The 19883-nt window shown below is 47.4% G+C and overlaps 7 protein-coding genes across 7 annotated transcripts; 4 read left to right on the plus strand and 3 right to left on the minus strand.

Moving 5' to 3' along the window:
* Positions 1-531: 531 nt before the first annotated feature.
* On the plus strand, positions 532-3357 carry N7447_004015 (uncharacterized protein; the record flags this gene model as incomplete). Its single annotated transcript, XM_057228290.1, has 3 exons — positions 532-2456; positions 2530-2643; positions 2715-3357. 3 exons carry the CDS (start codon positions 532-534, stop codon positions 3355-3357), a joined length of 2682 nt encoding a protein of 893 aa, XP_057087631.1.
* A 208-nt stretch (positions 3358-3565) lies between these two features.
* Positions 3566-3856, plus strand: N7447_004016 (uncharacterized protein; the record flags this gene model as incomplete). The annotated part of the gene is made up of 1 exon (XM_057228291.1): positions 3566-3856. One exon carries the CDS (start codon positions 3566-3568, stop codon positions 3854-3856), a length of 291 nt encoding a protein of 96 aa, XP_057087632.1.
* Positions 3857-4651: 795 nt separating this feature from the next.
* Positions 4652-5209, minus strand: N7447_004017 (uncharacterized protein; the record flags this gene model as incomplete). The annotated part of the gene is made up of 1 exon (XM_057228292.1): positions 4652-5209. One exon carries the CDS (start codon positions 5207-5209, stop codon positions 4652-4654), a length of 558 nt encoding a protein of 185 aa, XP_057087633.1.
* Positions 5210-8330: 3121 nt separating this feature from the next.
* N7447_004018 (uncharacterized protein) lies at positions 8331-8525 on the plus strand (the record flags this gene model as incomplete). The annotated part of the gene is made up of 1 exon (XM_057228293.1): positions 8331-8525. The coding sequence occupies one exon, from the start codon at positions 8331-8333 to the stop codon at positions 8523-8525; it is 195 nt and encodes a 64-aa protein (XP_057087634.1).
* Positions 8526-11192: 2667 nt separating this feature from the next.
* N7447_004019 (uncharacterized protein) lies at positions 11193-11644 on the minus strand (the record flags this gene model as incomplete). Its single annotated transcript, XM_057228294.1, has 2 exons — positions 11193-11425; positions 11461-11644. The coding sequence occupies 2 exons, from the start codon at positions 11642-11644 to the stop codon at positions 11193-11195; spliced, it is 417 nt and encodes a 138-aa protein (XP_057087635.1).
* Positions 11645-12069: 425 nt separating this feature from the next.
* On the minus strand, positions 12070-12957 carry N7447_004020 (uncharacterized protein; the record flags this gene model as incomplete). The annotated part of the gene is made up of 1 exon (XM_057228295.1): positions 12070-12957. One exon carries the CDS (start codon positions 12955-12957, stop codon positions 12070-12072), a length of 888 nt encoding a protein of 295 aa, XP_057087636.1.
* Positions 12958-15691: 2734 nt separating this feature from the next.
* On the plus strand, positions 15692-18090 carry N7447_004021 (putative nuclear localization protein; the record flags this gene model as incomplete). The annotated part of the gene is made up of 3 exons (XM_057228296.1): positions 15692-15755; positions 15941-16054; positions 16190-18090. 3 exons carry the CDS (start codon positions 15692-15694, stop codon positions 18088-18090), a joined length of 2079 nt encoding a protein of 692 aa, XP_057087637.1.
* Positions 18091-19883: the final 1793 nt, after the last annotated feature.

Here is a 19883-nt window from a genome sequence, read left to right on the forward strand (position 1 = left end):
GCCTCACCTGGCTCATTCATATAGAACTGCGAGGTTGAATCCATCTTAACCGACGCCAAGTAGGTAAACCGCATTGCCGTCCCTGATCGTAAAGCCACGTCACTCAACGAGGATGGTTCGCAGCCCAAATCCGAATGAGCCAGGTGACTCTGCGCGGACCCATATCCTGACTTCAATTTATCCGAAGCCGACTTTGATATAATCGGCTGGTTCTGTGGGGTAATGACATACGTATTGTGGGGGTTAGGAGTACACAGACACTAGCTTTTTCAAGCGTAATCACTCTTCATTGGCCTAAAATTATCGATTCAGATTAGATTAAATCCGTGCAGCTTGGCTCTCACGATGCAACGCTGCGGAGTAAAATGTGGGGTGAATCAACAATCGGTTAATAGCTCCGTTGCATCCTCTTCGGAGACTCGATATTTAACCGGTAGCATCAGCTGTGGGCTATTTATTACTCCTATTCTCTAGTCTTCTATTCTAATTTGTTAAGTTAAGGGAGAATAGCGTGCCTCGACTAGCAACACAATGAAACTTGATTCGGGGTTCTTTGCTTTCTTTTTGGTAGCTGTACAAGCCTATGATGAGACACTTGGTCTAGTTAATGGCTATACTTCTTTATCCACCGCCAATTTTGACATCAAGTTAGTCAAAGATTCACAGCTTCTCGCCTCTCTCAAGCCGACAGGAGAGTCTTTCGACTTCCTGCCTTTTGATGATATTGCATACCGAGCGACAAATGGCCAGTATCATAATGGGGACATTACATATCGTTATCGATTGTCGGGTTCAACAAAGTGGATTGCAGGCGACTCGGCAAAAGCAAGAAACCCGCTGAAGAGTGTCAAATCCGATGCTCTTGCTGCCGCTGAGATGACACGAACCCTACCGACCTCTCCTATCCACATCCTTCGAGAATGGATTGATGTTGACGGCGATCTCGGATTGACCTTTACTCTGACTAACAAGGGAAAACGGACGCTGGAAATTGGCAGCCTGGGCTTCCCAGCCGAATTCAACAGTATATTCTCCAACCGCACGGCAGAAGATATGGCGGCAAAGTGCTCCCTCACAGATCCATATATCGGGATGGATGCTGGGTACCTTCAGGTAGCCCCCACATCTGGGACTGGGGCATCGTTGATCGTTACCCCGTTGCTCAACACAAGCACTCCACTGGAAGCATGGCGGAACTTGTATGAGCCTAGCACCGATCCTCTCTATTACGGCAGTCAAACATTTGAGGGATTCTACGAATGGCAGACCCACACCAAAGCCTATGCTGAGAATGAGTGGTCTAGTGCCACCCCGTGGAACGAGCCTAGCTCTCGATTCGTGAAACCAGGTGAATCAGTGACCTACGGATTACGCTTCACGGTTGTAAAGGACGGTGTGCGTGGTATACAGGATGCAGTCAAAGCCACCAACACGCCTGTCACAATGGGAATACCGGGATACGTGGTACCTGTCGATCTCACAGCTCGGCTTTACGTCTTTCACTCTCAAATATCCGAGGTAGTGTCCGAAAATAACTCTTTCAAGATAACCCACGGTGCAAACGGCGCTCTATCACTCACCCCAACTGGTTTGGTTTGGGGTCGGACCAGAGTAACCATCACATACGAAGACGGCAAAGTCCAAACGATACACTACTTCATTACAGACTCGGCACCGGCAACAGTCAGCAAATTGGGCGAGTTCACTACCACCTCCATGTGGTTCAATGATACAGATGATCCCTTCCATCGCGCTCCATCAGTCATAACATGGGACCACTCAACCCAATCCCAAGTCCTCCAGGAACCCCGAGTCTGGATGGCCGGACTAAGCGATGAAGGCGGCGTAACCTACTTGGCCAGCGCGATGAAGCAATCTGGTTTGGCCGACGCGACAGAAGTATCAAAACTTGAACAATTTGCGTCCGAGGTTCTGTCTAAGACTATCCAAAACGCAGACTTCACAGTCCGCAAGAGTATATTCTTTTATGAGCCTGCTCAAATCCCTGACTATAAATACGATCAGTCTCTCGACTGGGGCAACTGGTGGTCATGGAATAAGGATGCCTCCTTTGCTACAGACCGTGCGTACAATTATATCCATGTGATCGGGGCATACTGGGCGTTGTATCGCGCCGGTCGAGATAACGAATCCCTTCTGAAAACACACACTTGGCAGTGGTACCTCAGTCAAGCATACAATACCACAGTGACCTGTTTCGCCACGGACTCGAGCGGGGATGGGCTTGTGCAGTACTCGCGTCTCGGACTCATGGGCGAGACTGTTGTCGGTGACCTTCTATCGGATTTGAAGCGTGAACAGTGGACTTTCGAGGCCGACTCCATCGAGGCTGCTATGAAGCTTCGCGCTGAGGCATGGGATAAGGAGGATTCTCCTTTTGGTAGTGAGATGGCGTGGGACTCGACTGGGCAAGAGGGAATCTACTACTGGAGCAAGTGTGTTTTTGCCCTTTTGCTCTTTTGGATCCCTCTCTGGTAGCGATACCCGGTTGACTAACATTCCATTTAGCTATTTCAAAATGACCAACACAGCAACGAAGACTATCAACAGCATCCTGGGATATATGCCCTCAGTGCCGCATTGGGGGTGGAATGGGAATGCCCGACGATATTGGGACTTTATGTGAGAGCCAGCCCAGTATTTTGTAGTTGTGCTAATATGTTACCTTGTTTCCTAACCAACCTCTCATCCAGCTATGGTGGCAAACTACAGCGCATAGAGCGCATGATCCATCACTACGGATCAAGCCTCAATGCACTACCGCTGCTATCCCAGTTCCGCCAGAATCCAACAGACACCTATCTCCTCCAAGTTGGCTACGGCGGAATCACAGGACCACTATCTAACATCCGACAAGATGGCTCGATGTACAATGCTTTCCACTCCTTCCCTGATACCCTGCAAGGCGACGATTATTCAGGTGACTACGGTCCAAATTTCCTAGGTATGATGCTTGGATCTGCTGTCTACATTGTCGATGATCCCGATGTCGGTCTTGTCACGTATGGTGGGAATATCGCTACTCATGGAAAGACGGTCACCGTGCAACCACGAGATGCTGTACGCCGTCGGGTCTATGTTGCCCAAATGGGAGTATACGTCACGATTAGCGCTGGATTGATAGAAGAGGTCTCGTTTCATGTTTCTCTACCGACGTCTCTTCGACTACGTATTGTCCCTGGCTCGTCTGATATTCCTTCTGTTATTGTCTGGGTCGAGACTCCAGGTACGGAGGATGACTATGCTGTAGCTGGGGATCAATTCGAACGCGCAAGAGGAGGCTGGAATGTCAATTTCGTCTCTGGGGAAGCGAATTTTGTTGTTTCTAAGGTTTGATTTACGGTGCGCACAGATACAGATTTTATTGGATCATTTGCTACTCTATACACGATGTATCCGAATAGAATAGAAAAGTACAGTAGAAGAACAAGATCCGATGAAGATCGAACCTGAACTTGTTATTGACAGCCAAGAAACAACAAGCAACACCCTTGGCGGTTATCAAGATCAACAATGACATATACGCTCTTATCAACCTCATGTCATGATCGACCTAGACCCATTGTCCTATCCACTTGAAACGGCCACCCGAAGGGTCATCCAGGGTATCGAGCAAACCAGCGTCATCCATAACATCACCGAGCTTCTGACAGTTGGAAAACTCCACACTAGCACGCCCCTCGGGGTCGGCACCCCGGTCGAGCAATCCCTCGTGAGCCGAGAGTTCACCGTCGGAATACTTGGTACGGGGGATGGGGTGAGTAGAGCAGCCAATCGGGCGGATCCGCTGAACGGGCGTGTTTACAAGATTTGGGCGTGGAGAGCGTGGACTTGATTCTAGAAGGTGGATGTTCCAGGTGTTCTCTCGGGCCGAGAAATAATGTTCTGGAGATGAGTGACGTCCTCAAGTACGAAATACTATGATGTACTTTGTGTGCTGTGCTGGTTTGGTCTCTTTGTCGCTATTCTACAACTCTCAATTGGATTTTAAGGTACAGATAGCGAGGCGATGCAGAGAGATAGAGATCAATTGACAGATCGAACGCCAAAATGGTCCCATGGCAGGGATGTCATCAAGGGTGTAGAAGGGCTATAATGTGACATGACTATGATGAAATTGGGTGATTCGCCACTTCAACTTTCCACCAAACATAATCCATCCCTTCCACGAGGATCATAGTTCCACAGCCCCAGTCTCGGGTTTGAACCTGCATTCTCCAGATTGACGATTATATTATTTCGTAGATCGTTCCAGTTTCGGATATGTATCATGTGACCCTGGTTACGCGGCAAGTGAGTCACTTCGCTTGACCTTCCAGCTTGGGAACATCCAAGAATAGAGTGTGGGGAGTTTGGGGAAAGATTTCTAGAGCGAAATAAATCCGAAAGCATCCAATAGACCATATAACGTTGATAGTATTTCGATTATGTTAGAAAAGCAGATTGCCCAGCAAAAAAAAAAAAATATTGTGATTGGTAATTATAGATGACATAGTGTCATAAAAGTTATATACATGGATTCATTTTTGTGTCATTATGGTCATCAAATCGTAATATCGTGTCGGTTGTAAAGGATCAGGAGAATAGGGTCGGTAGTCGAGTGTGTAGGAGAGAATATTGAGAGGCGAGTTCAACCCGCCATTGGGGAGACGATGCAAGTTCCCCCTGTCCATAGGTGTTTGGAGGTCGCCTCAAGACAATTGCGACCCTTTTCCAAAAAACCATGCTCGGAATTTTCAGAGGGTGATGTCGGGGGTGATGCCGGGGGTGATGCCGGGGGTGCCGCAACAGCGACAGGCTCTGCTTTTGATTTGTATGATATTTGTTCGGCGACTGCTTCTGGAGTCTCATTGGCCGGGGCTCTGTTCTTTAGGACAGGCAGTTCTTTGTTGATTTCATCCACGTCGTCTTCCTCGTCGGTGTCTTCGAAGTCGAATGAACTGATGCGAGACTTCATGTCATTCTCGGTCCAAGAGACAGAACCACAGTGCAGGCGGAAGTGAGCCACGCAGCGGCGGAGGTCGGGGTCTGGTGCGGTGGCTTCACGGGCAAGTTTCTCTTTCGAGATGTGCGTGAGCTTGTAAGGGAGGGCATTTCGATTCGCCATGGGGGGCCAGCGTTTATTTTGGACAATTGGCACGGAGGCTGTTGGTTTCGGGGTCTTGGGGGATCTTTGGCTAGCGTTCATTGTTTTTAAATCATAGATTGACGTGTTTTTTAAGAGTATAATCCGTTTAGAGTGAAATGGGGGAATTCCAGAGCAAAAATGGGTAGAAAAAAGGTGGGAAAGGGTAGTCTTATACCCCGAAGAATGGGGAACCTGGTCCAAGCGCCAGTCTTTGCCGTGTCACCAGACGAAACCGGTTCCAGGCCTATGATGGGTCTGCTTTTTTTCTCTTCCTTTTTATGACTTGTTCTATACCTTTTTTAAACTCTTTTACCCCGGAATAAATCTTGTTCTTAATTCCGATTTGTTTCATATCCTGAATTCGAAGATATTAAGGCAAAAAAAAAAAAAAGGGTTGCCGGTGTAGCGTAGCGCCTCCGGACCCAAGTGGATGGACCCAGTTTTCTTGATCATTTGATGCTTCGAAAATTTTTCGGTGGAGACTTTTCTGCGGAGCTTATCTTGGAAGGAAAAAATAGAAAACGTTGCAAGGAATCTCACGATCCCCACGGATTACTTTCCTAGGAAGTCCGAACCCCCTCATCCTTCGCGTTTCCGGTATTTTTTTTTTATCTATATATCAATCACTTTCATCTCTTATTTCTTCTCTAACTCTATATCAAAAATATAATTGATATCTCTTCTGCATAGAAACACTAATTTCCTAGGTTCCAGTCTTCGGGAAAAAAAAAACACCATCCCATTGTTAGGTGACTCAGCAAGTCCTAACGCCAACCCTGGGTAAAACGCTGCTTTGGGTCTTCCGCGATAACCATAACAATTCGGCTTATTAAATAATATGTCCACCATCGCCCGTGGGGACAAAGAATATCACACCGACAAGTCCAAGCATTCCTGCTGTCCAGAAATATGCCCCTCCTGACGATCTTTGGGGGGTCGGCTCTCGTCCCCAATCGTCTGGTTATAATGTTATAATACCCGTGCAACGGAGGCAATCCTTCAGACCCCGCTATAAACCTACATCTCCATCCGTGGATATCAAAATGGGTGGCGCCCCATATGCATTTACGAGTTTATCCTCCAACATAAAGCAATGGAAATTGATCCTGCCGATACTTCCGATTTCATAACGGCCCCGCCTTTAAATAGGATGCCAAGCATGAACAAGACCCTGGCATCGGAGTTGTCTCCGACTTATTATAGCACATGATCATGAAATAAATAATAGACAATAAACTTGCAGATGCAACACCGTTGACAGCGACTGAAACAAAACAAAAAGAGAGAGAGGATGGATCTACTGCAGACCCACTAATTCCAACTTGAAGCTATTGAGCCAAGCCCCAAAAATCAAAAGTCTAGAATCTCCCATAAAGGGCTGGGCGCTTGGAAAGCAGGTTCGGTATCCGCCAACACACGTTGGTGGGGCCCACAATGCTTCTAGCGCCAGCGCCTTGAACTAGTTCGGTCTAAATCGTTGGACCTCCAAATCGTGATTTCCTACGGGCGGAGTTATGGAGTAGATGTTTTCATATCGGTAGATGCTACATCGACTCCGTATAAAACAGCACGTTGCTATCAGAGATATTGCGCAATACGCCCCAGATCGGTCTCAAAGATCGGTCTCGAACCGGAATATGATTCACCCATGTGACGCAGACCGTTAACCACGGTTCCATACGGATCAAGTCCGGTAGAGAGTCCGTTAGAGTTGGCAGTGTGATCTACTCTGATCCCCGCGCCTTCGGGTTCACAATGTGATTCTTGCATTCTGGATATCCAAGTTCGCTTACAGCAGGTTTTTGTGTCCATCGCGTCAACCGGGTTTTTCGCCAGAAAGTTAATCGGCTGCCAACACTTATGTAGTCTCTTTTAAGTATAACAAATAACTTGTAAGGCGGCCACACTACCAATATTAGGGGATAGCGGTTATATTCTAAAAGACCGATAGAAAGACGAAGTCGTTTTTATAGTCGCACTAGACTTTCTCTACGGGATGTAGCGATTTAGATATTATAGGGCATATATCCAATTCATCAAATAATCGCTTGAAAATTGAGAAATAATCTCATGCTTATAAGGGCTTGTTACAGAGCGATGGACTCAAAAAAACCTGCCGTATTCGCCCCCTTACTACGAACATCCAAGTCTGCTTCGTGTTGATGTAGATTGACAGCAGAGGCGGATCTGCCTGTGTCCTAGCCGTTCGGCGGGATATCGGCTGTCGACCACCGTTACAGCCTCCCTCCTAAGCCTCAAACTCTCTGATTTCGGTCCTGCTATTTTTGAGCATATATTCTGGCCCTTCTATGGCAGAGTGACAATTGTATTGTTGTCGACGTAACATCCCGAGACAGACTTTGACCCTACCGTGGTTCGGATCCGGCCCGGTTGTCCTACCAGCGTCTCCGTACTGAGGCTCTCCTTCCTTTTGTAAGGCAAAGTTGCCTTGAATGTGAAATTCTATGAGCACATTATACAATGGCATTGGCCACTACCAGGGATGTTCCAGATCTCTTGGCTATCCAGTTCTTGCCCAGACCGTTTGCTGGGATGGCCAGGGTGACTAGGCAATTAATCTATCGTTTGAATTCACATTGTCTTAATTTATTCATTTCTCAAATCATCGTTCTTGCACTGTGGGGATAGACATGCCACCTTTGTCCTGGGGAGTTATTTCTGATCACTAAAATCTACTCTGGAATATATGCTGCTTCTTGGTGCTTCATGGCAGCCATGTTCGATACATTCCTACTCGCAACACAAACTGCACCTGAATATTGGCAAGATAGTCATGATGGATATAGTAAATCCCAAAAACATCTACGATGTACACAGGCTTCTCTCAAACTAAACCTGCAACTTATCCCTTCGACACTGCGTTCCTAGCAGGCAGAAACTACTGCGAGACACCCGATGGGTCTTCCCAAAACCCCTCTTCTAGGGTTAACGGATTTCATACTCTGCAGATCTTACTCGATCTCTGGGTCACGAGTTCACTACCCCGGGCACTTCCGGCTTCGCTCTTACTGCGGCCCAAAACGAATCTGATTCACGCTAATGCATGCACGCGACTGGGCTTTGAGTTTGCTCATCAATATCCTAGAAAGGTCTCATCTCCGGGTAACTGACATACAACTGCAACTAAGCCAGTTGCTGGGCTTACTAAGATTTTTACACCATGCAGCAGAAACGGCCCTCCAACGATGAATATCGCTATAAGCGCCGTTGGATTGAATCCTCTTCACACATTAGTGGGTCGGATCTTAACCCCAACAAACCAATGAGCGCAGCCTCTTGGAGTTACATGGTATTTCCAGACTTCTTTGTTACATTCAAGGAATGGGAGAAAACGCCACTGGAAGAACTTTTCTGATTTTCGGGATTTGGATCAAGCTCAGATTACATTGTAGATCTACGTGCCATAAGATACAGTATGAATCAAGCACTGCTGTGCATCCATGTACAGAATTGCCTGTCTCAGTCACATCCACAGCCGCCAGTCAACCCGATATAGACCAAAGACCAAGAAGCAGACTGTTCCAGGTTCTGCCAAAGGACTGTGAGCTAGGATACAGCAACTTGAGATGTGAACCTGTACAACGCGTGGCCCCCGCCGCGCAACTCTCAAGGCAACATCAAGTATGCTCATTATATCAAATAGGAAATTGTGACTCCCAGTTTCTGCCTTGCGTGTGATGCGTGAGTAGGTATACAGCCTACACGTGCTTTTGATATCGGCATATGCCTGTCTTTTCTATGCAAATCATGACTCTGGTAGTTCCCGGAACTATCACTATTCAAAGGACAGTGGGATCTTGAAACATGATGTATGCGCCCCCAACTCATCGGCAGCAGTGAGCCGCCTCTAGAAATCCACACACTTGGCTTCCAAAGACATGATATCCACTAAGATTATATTCTGTCCTCACGCTTGGTTAGGGCCGCGTTTGCCCTTTGTTGTCCCTAGTGGAGACAAAGTTGATTCTGATGTTGCATCAGGAGAGAAACATTCTGAACTCTCACCCAGAAATTGAGTCAAAAAGCAAATAGGCTGGGCATACGATTGGGCGTGTCGACTCTAACATTTTTAATAACTTATTGTGCCGACGAATGATGTTCTCCTCGGCTTATATCTGTGTGAATATAGCCCCGCATGTGTCCAATATGTGTATGCTATAGGTCTCCAGGAATGTAGGGATGAAACTAGCGGGGTTTGTTCTAGGCACCATCAATATTAGCGGTTGGATGTGACTAGGAGGTGGCGGTATAGCGATCGTCGTCTGTTGTCTTTAAAGGTACGTTATTTACCGTCCACTTCTATTTGAGATTGACAGGGACATATTATCAGTTGTGCTTATTTGTGTCTAAGAACAAGTGCATAACTCAATAGATCTGCGTAACAAAGAATAGAAAACGCCACTCGACGCGAGTCGATGGTTCATGAAGTTAATACCAATTCATTGTTTAAGGCGGTAATCAAAAGAAACCATGTTGCATCCGGGGTATAGATCGGCTTGGCAGTTTGACTAAAGGGCCCCCGCGGACCATGCAAGGTCTAAATCGAACGTGCACGATAGAGAGATTCAGTCTTTCCTTATTCGAAGCTACTAGGTCACCTTGTGCTCTGTAAGGCTAGCACAAATCCTGTCATTTGTGTGACTGGAAAGAAAAGCCGGCGCCGAGCGTGGAAAGCGGCAGCTCTACAAGACCGGGCTGTTGTGGAACCTGGGACAGCGTGTATAAACTATCTGGGCTTTTTCCATCTCGAACCTTGTACATTTACAATATACTCCATAGTGTAGTCCGACTGTCGCGACGGGCGTCGTTGTGTGACGATACTACATCTTGCTCTACCTCGTACAGCCGTCGGTGGACGGTGCGGTTCCCGAGTATATGGGCGAAAACTAACTCCGAGTTGGGCCATATTGTCGACATACATAAACAGCACTCTGTGCCGCGTACACTAGTTATGATTTGAAAATGGCGCTGGTTGGAGCTTTTCGAGAGAGCTCGCGTTTTTAGTCGCGCATGGGCCGTTGATCGACTACCTACTCCGTAGTTCCCGGTCAAATGACCCCTCTTGGTTCCGTCTATAGCCTCTTTTGTAGGTCATCTGCTTGTCGTTTGACAAATCAAATACCCTTATGAGTCAGGCCTACATAGATTGTGTTGGTATATTCAGAGCCCAATATATTACACTGTACACCCCAATTTTGGACGCTGCTGCCAATTCCAATGGTAATATTGTGTAAGCGGGCCATTGGAAATGTGTACAAACCGCCCTTGCGCCCTCCATGCAACCCGGTGGCTGGATGCACTAATTCAAATCGGCATCCATATCGTGATACAGTAGCGGAAGCGATCCGGTGGGTCGGTTGCACACCGCGTTTCAGGTGCGTTTCCGGCTCATCAGGTTGCCCGTCGTCAGGAACCCCTTGTCTCCCATAGCGCCGCGCCATTCAATCGACAACTAACCCAGCGTGGCACGACCGTCCCGTCGCAGGTCCTTCTGGAGTGTCTCAAGTCCCTCTATCAAATCCCTTTGTAACCCTATGTTGATATCGTTCTATATTGCTGCCACGCGAGAAAAGGATCAGATCAACCGCCGTTCCTTCACAGCGATTCTCTGATCTATCGATAAGAGTTACATTTGCAGCTGCGTCCACATCGCCTCGATTTGATGGGTGTAAGCCACAGTAGTTGCACGCTAGCTCATAAGAAAGTTCAAATCCGCTTCGTCCTCTTCCTCCCGCTCGGGGGTTGTGATAGTCTTGGCCCCAGGCATGGTCACTTCCTTGTTCGGACACGAGGTTTTCCCACCATCCTCGTTGGATTTGGGTCTATAAAAGTCGCACCAGGCCCTTTAGAAACCGAAGTGACAGTTTGCACACTGCCCATCCAGATCAATGTCTTCCAGAGTATCTAGGACAACACAAGACGCCCAGGGGCCAGGTTTGCGCTTACAGTAAGAGCAAGCATTGTCTGACGCCAGTCGCCGCCCCCTTGCCTGGATATATACCGATTCGATGTTGACCTTGCGCTAGTCGACGGCTTGAAAGAACTGCAGTCCAGTCCAATGTTTGGTTAACACCGGTTCGCGCACCACCTCCTGTTCAACGATGGCATTCAAGAGGGTTCCAGGCTTGACCGATTCTCTTTCTGCTGTAAGCCACCCATTCGTTTGGGTCATTCGTGCCCAGAAGCCCGGCTCGTGGTCTCTATCTGTTGCACTGCGCGTTGGAGCTTCGTAGTGCACATTTTGTGTCTCGGAATCTATACCTTTGTTAGTTTTACTTGCCGCTCGTTACTATTTGAATGTGGGCTAGTGATCATATCCATCTCCGCGTTATCGTCGTCGTTTTGGCAAAGAGGTAACATATTCGTATGCTGAATCTTCAGTTCTGTGTGGTGAGCTTTCGTCGGATTTATAATGAGATCCCGTTGCTGATTTGAACGAATAGTAAACGAAGTGACGAGATGAGTTTGATTCATTATGGATTGGCCATAAATGCTTTTTACTCTCTGCGGCGTTGGCTCGGTTAACATATCACACCCGCGATGTGTTTCATCATCTGCAACTTTTCACCTTTCCGCGGCGCAATGAACAAGTGATAGCTTTGAGATGTTGATGCTTTTGAAGTCAACTTCTCTCACTTGATCTACAGCAATGATGTTGGGTTTGTCTTGGATTATAACATTTTCATCGGAAGATCCCCATCTTGTGTTGCATTCATCTTCCTAGGTAACTATCCAAACGAGATGCCATCAGCAAGTTATAACCAGAAGTAAAAATAAGCCTCTCCTCCCAGCTATGCATCTGTTCCAAGCCAACCAAACACCATCCATGTGAATAAAAGCAATAATAATGATACAGCAGTACCATGCCCTTCCGTGTTACGAGTGCGCTTTCCGAGTTCTCAGATTGAGACAATCTCCCCATCTATATTGACGTATTCGTCGGCCAAAATGTCTCCCCAGAGTCCGTCTGAGATCTCTTCCCCCTTTGCACGCAGTACATGCCTAGGAATAGCCCGAAAGCTGAGTCGATCAATGCATGTGGCTTGTCCGAATAATATACCGACCAGCTGGTTCGGCATCTTGGACTTGGGTATGACACCTGCAACGGCATCCAGAGGAACAAGGCAATTCGACAAAGCGATGCCGGCATCAACATGTACAGAGAGGCCGTCCATTCCGCGATACGAATCGTGGACCGAATCCCGCAAGTATTCCCGGAAAGAAGGAGAGAGAAGCTCTTCGGTGATGAAAGTCCTATGCGCCCCCGTATCAAATATCATATTCACCCCTTTGAGCTGGCATACCGGGTCTGCTTTCCTTCCATCCAACCCTTGTATAATAAGATCGGCCTGGATCATAGGAAGGAAGGAGTCTTCCAGTACTGGCCGGAGTGATGCGTAGGGATATCGGAATTCCGTGTTGGCAGCCTCCTTGGCCATCTGGCGGAGACGCTCGCGACCTTCTTCACTCAGAGGTGGGCGGAGTTCTAGCGTCTCCAGGTCAACACTGGTTCGAATGGGGAGAGCTTGGACATTTGCCGAGTGGGGCTCCGACGCTGCTTGCAACCCCAACTCACGTATGGCGCGACGGTTTGTATTGCGGTGAGGAAAGACGAGAAATGGCTCGTCAACACCGTTAAGGGCTGACTCGACAGCTTGGAGAGCCGACCTCCATGTAGTGTACATGGGGATGGTCACGGAAAGTTCATCGTGTTCCCCATTCATTGACTCGGCAATCTGGCGAAGGACATCTCTTGGGTGTAAGGTTCTTGTTGAATTGTTATCCATAGTGATCCTAAAGGATAACACTCGTAAGTTCTCTGTAAGACCATAGAGGATGGAGTAATACGTGTCCTTGCTTATTGGCTTGAAGGCGGACACGTTTGGTTTCAGTGTCGACAACAGCTATCGCTGGACTGCATCCAGAATGGGGTCGTTTAGCACTAGCCATGATTATACGATATCAGTGATTGCGTGGCAATGTCGTTAGGTGAAAGGCTGCATACCTTATGTCGCGACAAACGTAGTCGTTCCCTGTTGTTCAAAAGCAGAAGTCACGTTCTTCGGACGTTGGCAAGGCAGGAGCGGAGTCGATGATAGAGGACAGATTTTTTAAAAAAAAAAAAGATTTGTACATACATACTAGTTTGTAGTCGGGCTGCCTACGTTGTCACGTGGGTCCAGGATCTCTAGCTTAACCCGCTGGCAGAATCCGGGGTATAAGCCCATTCCTGCCGCTCCACCTGATTGGCTGAGTGAATCTACTACTTGAAACCCATTCAAATTCTTTACAGGAATGGGTGACTATCCCAGCCTAGTCAGGACTAACATTCCGGGGATGCGATGTTCCACGCTGAATAACCACTTCTAACAGAAATCTGTTTGTATGGAAATGTATGGTACAACTTGACGATAACCTCTCTATGTTCACCGACATGGAAGGCAATAACGGTCGCGACGGTACTTCCTGTATACTGTAAGCTTGACTCCGTACCTGGGATTTGAATAACACCTGGTCTAAGAAAACACTGATCCTCCAACACGAGGCTTCCATTTATATTAGAAACACGACCGTTCGCTCCCCATTATAATCCATATCAGAAGGCTTTAAATTCTTCCTGGATCATTATCATGTGAGCGTATTCTATCGACCCCAAGATTACGAACACCTATATCCGCTGAGAGATACTTGAACCGAAGATTTCTAGTTTGAACGAACATGTCCCCGCCCATCTTAATCCACGAAGCACTAGGTCTAAATAGTCGCTAGCTCCGGTTAGGCTGACAAGATGGGGCCTGAGCCCACTTCTCTCGCTCATTCCTCATCATTGCCTTCTCCGGGGAGATTATCGCCCGACTTGTTGAATATCGACATAAAACAAAAACTGCCTCTGAGTCTAGGTGACCAGGGTAATGTGAGTATCATGTGGCTTATTCTTCATACCATCAAGTTCGTGCTTGACTCGATATAATCCGACCGCGCATTTGCTTTACTTCGGATTGGACCTTCAGCTCCTACATACGACACTAGTTGACACCAGTGAGAAACACGCATGTATTCAGACATCATCAATAATCTCATCTCTTCTATAGAGCCAATTACCTTGAGTTTTGTCAAAGCTTCACTCGTTTCCACGTCTTGCTTCTTTCGTCTATAATTTTGACCCCCGGTGGCCGTTTAAGACACCTCAAGTTACACAATACACAATCCAGACTGAATGGACGTCATCATAGCTCTATCAGGGGTCTATCACGGCGCCTAGGCTCCGGCCCATGTTGTGGTGGACTTTGCTCCAAATCGGAATAGGAAAAAGGGCATTCAGGTACACCTAAACAGAGTTATTGGTCTTTTTATGCACTCGCCCCATAGTTTATACTCTCAAAACACTCTCCAGTGATCACCATCAGCATTTTAAAATATTAGATACGGAATATATAAATACAATACCAATACCTCAGATGTGATTGACCTCGTGATTGGCTCTATCGACTCTGACTCCGTCTGTACCGAGGAATTTCAAACCAAAAGAGCATTGTACTCTGCTGTGCTACCGTTGCACCTTGTTTTTTTATTCTTTTTTATTTATTTATTTTCTCTATTTTCCCCCTTCCTGCAGTCTCGACGCTGTTGCCCAAAGGACGCAGGGTACTTCTCCATGTTCCTCAACCCATATCGAGGATTCGATCGCGGTGCCACCTAGGAAAATCGATGGATTACGTTGGAAAGGAGTCAAAAGAAAGGAAAAACGATGGAAAAATATCGTTTTTCGATGCCTTTACAGCAGCTTAATTCCATCGTATATGATCTCATTTGTCCCCTATCGATTTTGTTAGTATATTCGCGCCGTACCCGCGACACCCAGAAGGCCACAAAAAGATCATTATTTCCCTTCGGCTCTCGATCTAATCCTCTCAATATCCGATCAATCTATTGAGGGAGAAAAATATTAATCTCCATTAACTATTCAACATGTGCCTTTTATCCAAGACAACTTGACCTAGCCTTTTACAAAGCCCAAAAGCATCTTCAGCCTGCAGGAATTCAGCTAGTCTTGGTCTGATTCGCCGCCACTTTCTTAGCAGAAGACTTGTGAGTCTTAATTGTTTCTGCTCGTGACCAATCACGAGACGACCGTTTCCTCTTTTTATTTTTATTTTCCTGCCCCTTGCTCTTTTCTCCCCAATAGAGATACAATAAAAAGACATCAAACCCTTCCAGGTTATCTTATTAACCAAGTGTGGTTGCAGAACACCTGAACCCTCAGGCTCCCACCTTCACCGCCTCGAGTTCCCCTCTCAAACCCAAGTTCATCCCGAGATCCTACCAAAAAGGCCTCCTAACGACTTGATCTAAATCTACAGAGGTTTGAAAGTCCTGCATGAGCATCTTTCGCTCTCTTGCGCTACTTTCGATCCCTCTGCCCCGGATACCTTACGCGTCTACTTGACGCTCCATCTTGCGACGGCTCTACCGTCCGACCTTCGCATCGCTATGTATGGCACATCTCACTCGTTATCTACAATGAATAGCATAGGTGGCATTGATGGTTCGGGAACCATCGATCCCGCAAATTTGAGCAACTCCGGTATGTATCTTATCGCATTTCTTGCTGTCTTGGCCTCGCGCCTTTTTCATTTCCAATATCACCCAACACAAATTCTCGCGCGCGTTCTGTTTTGGGGCTGGATGGAATCACATCTTCTTGCTCACTGCTTCATCGCTTTGTGCATTCCTTCCCCGCCACTGCTTCCAAACTGATACCCCTCCTAGTCTCTGTTGCCCTACCAGCACATTCCCATGCAATAGCAAGCCCCCGTGGTGTCAAGCGTAGTCGCACTCCAGATCGCATGGGAAATGGACATGTCGAAGGGGATCAGGATGATGGTACGTGGGCAGCGGGAAGGCATTGTCAATACGTTCCATCCAGAACCGTTCTATATTCCCAGCAACGCTTGCACCTTGCCTCGTCATAGCCTCGATACTTCATGATAGGGATGCTAACATTGCCTTGTTTTCTAGAGGAGCAAAGTCGCCGCAAGCGTGGGCGTCCCCCCAAGACACCCCGGCCAACCTCTAGTGAACAGCCCATCGCAAACACTGCTCTTCAGACTCCTCAAATGCAAGCACGCCCACTACCGCAAGCCACCGCCGGGTCGCCGTCTCTTGCATCACCGGACAGCAAAAATACACCGACAAAGGGGCTGGTCAAAGCGCTCCCAACTGTGAGAGATCACACATCAGACCAGCTGAATGAAGAAGGCGATGAGTACATCCCCAAAGAGTTTGATGAAGCAGGAGAGACCAAGGTAGATCCTATGGGGTATCCGCAGGGTGGCCGCGAGTATAAATGCCGCACATTCCGCGTCCCTCTCCGGGGGAATAAGCTATTCATGCTTGCGACTGAGTGCGCAAGGGTATTGAATTACCGTGATTCATATCTTTTGTTCAACAAGAACCGATCGTTGCATAAAATCATTGCTTCCCAAATCGAGAAAGACGATCTTATCCAGCAAGATATCTTGCCATACTCCTATCGATCCCGCCAAATCGCTATCGTCTCCGCCAGATCCATGTTCCGACAGTTCGGGAGCCGGGTGATTGTGAATGGCCGTCGGGTTCGAGATGACTACTGGGAGACCAAGGCTAGGAAGCAGGGCTTCACGGAGGATGACCTCGCGGGTGAGAAACGCCCCGGGGCAGCTAAGGCTCGCGATGGTTCCGTCTCAGAGCCAGCTACAAACCTGTTGCCGGCGCTGCCTCATAACGATGTTGTCTACAGTAATACCATCGAGCCACTGCCTCCCGGACTCTCGCTGGATACTTCTGAGTCTTCTATGTCCCTAACTCCACTCCCCATGATTCATATGTCGACAACAGATGACCCACGGCTACGGGATTACACTGTCATGTCTCGTGCACGCCAGGAAATGACCGGGCAACCTTACCACGACCGCACGCAAACTAGCTCAGCAGCAGACCTCATCAACCAAGCCCAGCACACATCAGATTTCAACAAAATGTTGAGTGTTCAGCGCAAATTCCGCCAAAAAGGCTTGGATGAGTTCTACTCCAAGCCCCGCGAGGCCCCAGACTCCGAGGCCCAGTCCAATACTGCTCTTGACTCGGGTTTGTCTGTGTCACAGCCTGTTCAGGTATCACAGATCCCCTCGGCGGGGATGCCAAATACCGCTCACACACAGCATATGCTCCCTCAGCAGATTCCTATGCAGCCTAATCCAATGATGGGTGGACAACCAAACTACCCTCAACAGGCTCACCCACAGTCCGTTGGACAGTCTCCCCTGAGAATCCCACCAAATATGCAGCCCAATCTTATGCAGCAGCGATCCAACCCATCCATGGGTGGTGGTATGGGCCAGGCCCCTCCATACGGATATTCACCGCAACAACAGCAGGTTTGGGGACAGCCACCTCCGCAGCCGCAGCCGTCCCCGTTGCCATCGTCGGGTCACCAGGGTGTTGGAATGTCTCAGTATGGTCAACAAATGTCTGCAGCTCCGCAACAAAGCCCATCTCCCCTCGGGCATCACCCGCAGCAGCAACATCACCACCAGTCTCCTCGCAACCAACAGCGACAGTCAATACCTCAGATGCCGCAGCAGTATTCCCAGATGCAACAGCACCCTCAGGCAGCGCAGGCTCAGGGTATGCAGGGCATGGGATATCCGGGAGCCAACCCGGCCGGTTATCCGGGAATGGCACGGCCCATGTATCCCCCCAACCAGGCTCATGGTGGCCAACCCTTTATGGGCGGAAACCCTCAACAGCCGGGTCTTGCTATGAACATGGCAGGCAATGGTATGGCTGGGTGGCCTGCCGGACCTGGTGGCCAGATGCAGCCTGGACAACCTCAACCGGGCCAGTCTGGCAGTCCATTAGGGGGTGGGTGGTCGTACTAGTTTGAGATGACTGGCGTTATGTAGATTGGCGTTTGTTTACCAACTTTTACACATCATCCGAGGCGTGATTTGTTTTTTTTCTCTTTCGCCACATGCTTTCCTTCATACCTGAAATGTTCTCATTTTCTGATGTTCCAGTGTTACACTACATTCTTTGCTGTATCCCATGGTGAAGAATGTTCGGTTAATGTTAATCTGGGCCAACCTTCTATACCCTTTGTTGAGTTGTACTTGGTCAAGGTACCTGTTTCTTTTTTTTTTCACATTTCTTTTCTTCCTGTTTTCTTTGCTGGGCGTTGGTTCCTTACGCTCGGCGTTTATTCCGCTACATTTTGGACAGTGTGTTACAAGATTATGAGTATGTACGTTTTTGTTTTGTTTCTTATACATGGACGCTAGAGGGTAAATCGCTATGGACAGTCTAATTTTCTTGTGCCTTGCCTGAGATGTCGGATCATCTCTTGGCCGTTGGAAGAAATGTGTGATACTTGTTCACTTGCATTGGCCCTGTGTATTTGATTCTTGTTTTTAAATCCCGGTTTTCTTGTCTATGTATCAATGCTTAAAGGCTTCATTCTTGTTATGTCTACCTTGTATGGCTTTCAAACGACAGTTTCTCTTCTACTTAGTTTCCACTGCTCTCTATAATTCATTTCTTCTAGCGATTTCAGTGGTAAGGGATCTCCATGTCTTGTTCTTTTTTCTCAGAGGTTTGCCCTGATTTCAAATCGTTCGCGTCTTTCCTTGTCGTTCCGAAGTAGATGGACGGTGTTACGATCTACGTGATCACATGCTTTGCTTGCTTCCTTTTCTTTGTTCTTTGTTTTCTACTATTTCTATTCGGGTAATATTATACTTCCTAATTAGGAAAGAGTCTGTTGCTTGCTGGGCTTCTGCTAGAAGATCCTGAGGGATTTACCACTTGCTTCTTGTCTTCTTCCTTCCCATCTTCCTCGTTAAATGAACTGGCACGTAATAGACGGTTTGATAGAGTTATTCTATATAAAATAAAACCAACGATTTTTTGCTTACAGTCAGTCACAGGCATGGCTTTATCCTTATTTAATACGTGTGAAAAAAAAAAAAAAAAAAAAAAAAAGAGGTATTTCCCCTCCGTATATTTTATATGATAAATAATAGAGGCCAAAAAAAATAAAAACAAAAAACAAACGTCCCCGGGAAGGCTTGAACTTCCAACCTCCCGATTAACAGTCGGACGCGCTAACCAATTGCGCCACGGAGACTTATTTGATGAAAGACCCATCAGTATTTCTAATTATAAGGCAGATTATTTTATCCTGTCAACCCCTTAGTATCACAGCGAAAGTTTAGCAGATTAGTTAAGTGGATTGAGCCGAGATTCTCAGTCATAAATAGATTCCAGACTTTGCCTTTTTTTTTAACCATCAGCGTCCGTGAAAATTGCTTTATAAGAGACGTATATAGCTAATTAGATAGGTATGCCGACCGCGGCTATGAAGTACTGGTCCAGGCCGTTCCGATCACCACGGCACCGCTCACCGTTAGAGGTCGATTTGCCCAGATCTATCACGTTTAGTATTCCTGGCTACCTATGCTCTATGAGTTCTTCCCATACCTAAACAAGCACATACGACCATAGGGTGTGGAAAACAGGGCTTCCCGTCCGCTCAGCCGTACTTAAGCCACACGCCGGTGAGTTAGTAGTTGGGTGGGTGACCACCAGCGAATCCTCACTGTTGTATGTTTTTATTTATTTTTGCCCTTCTTAGATAGCTAGAGATATAGATAAGCGCTCTAGAAAGGGTTATCTT

This window comes from Penicillium robsamsonii (genome assembly GCF_028829455.1).
Source record: "Penicillium robsamsonii strain IBT 29466 chromosome Unknown utg000002l_segment0_segment0, whole genome shotgun sequence".
NCBI lineage: Eukaryota > Fungi > Ascomycota > Eurotiomycetes > Eurotiales > Aspergillaceae > Penicillium > Penicillium robsamsonii.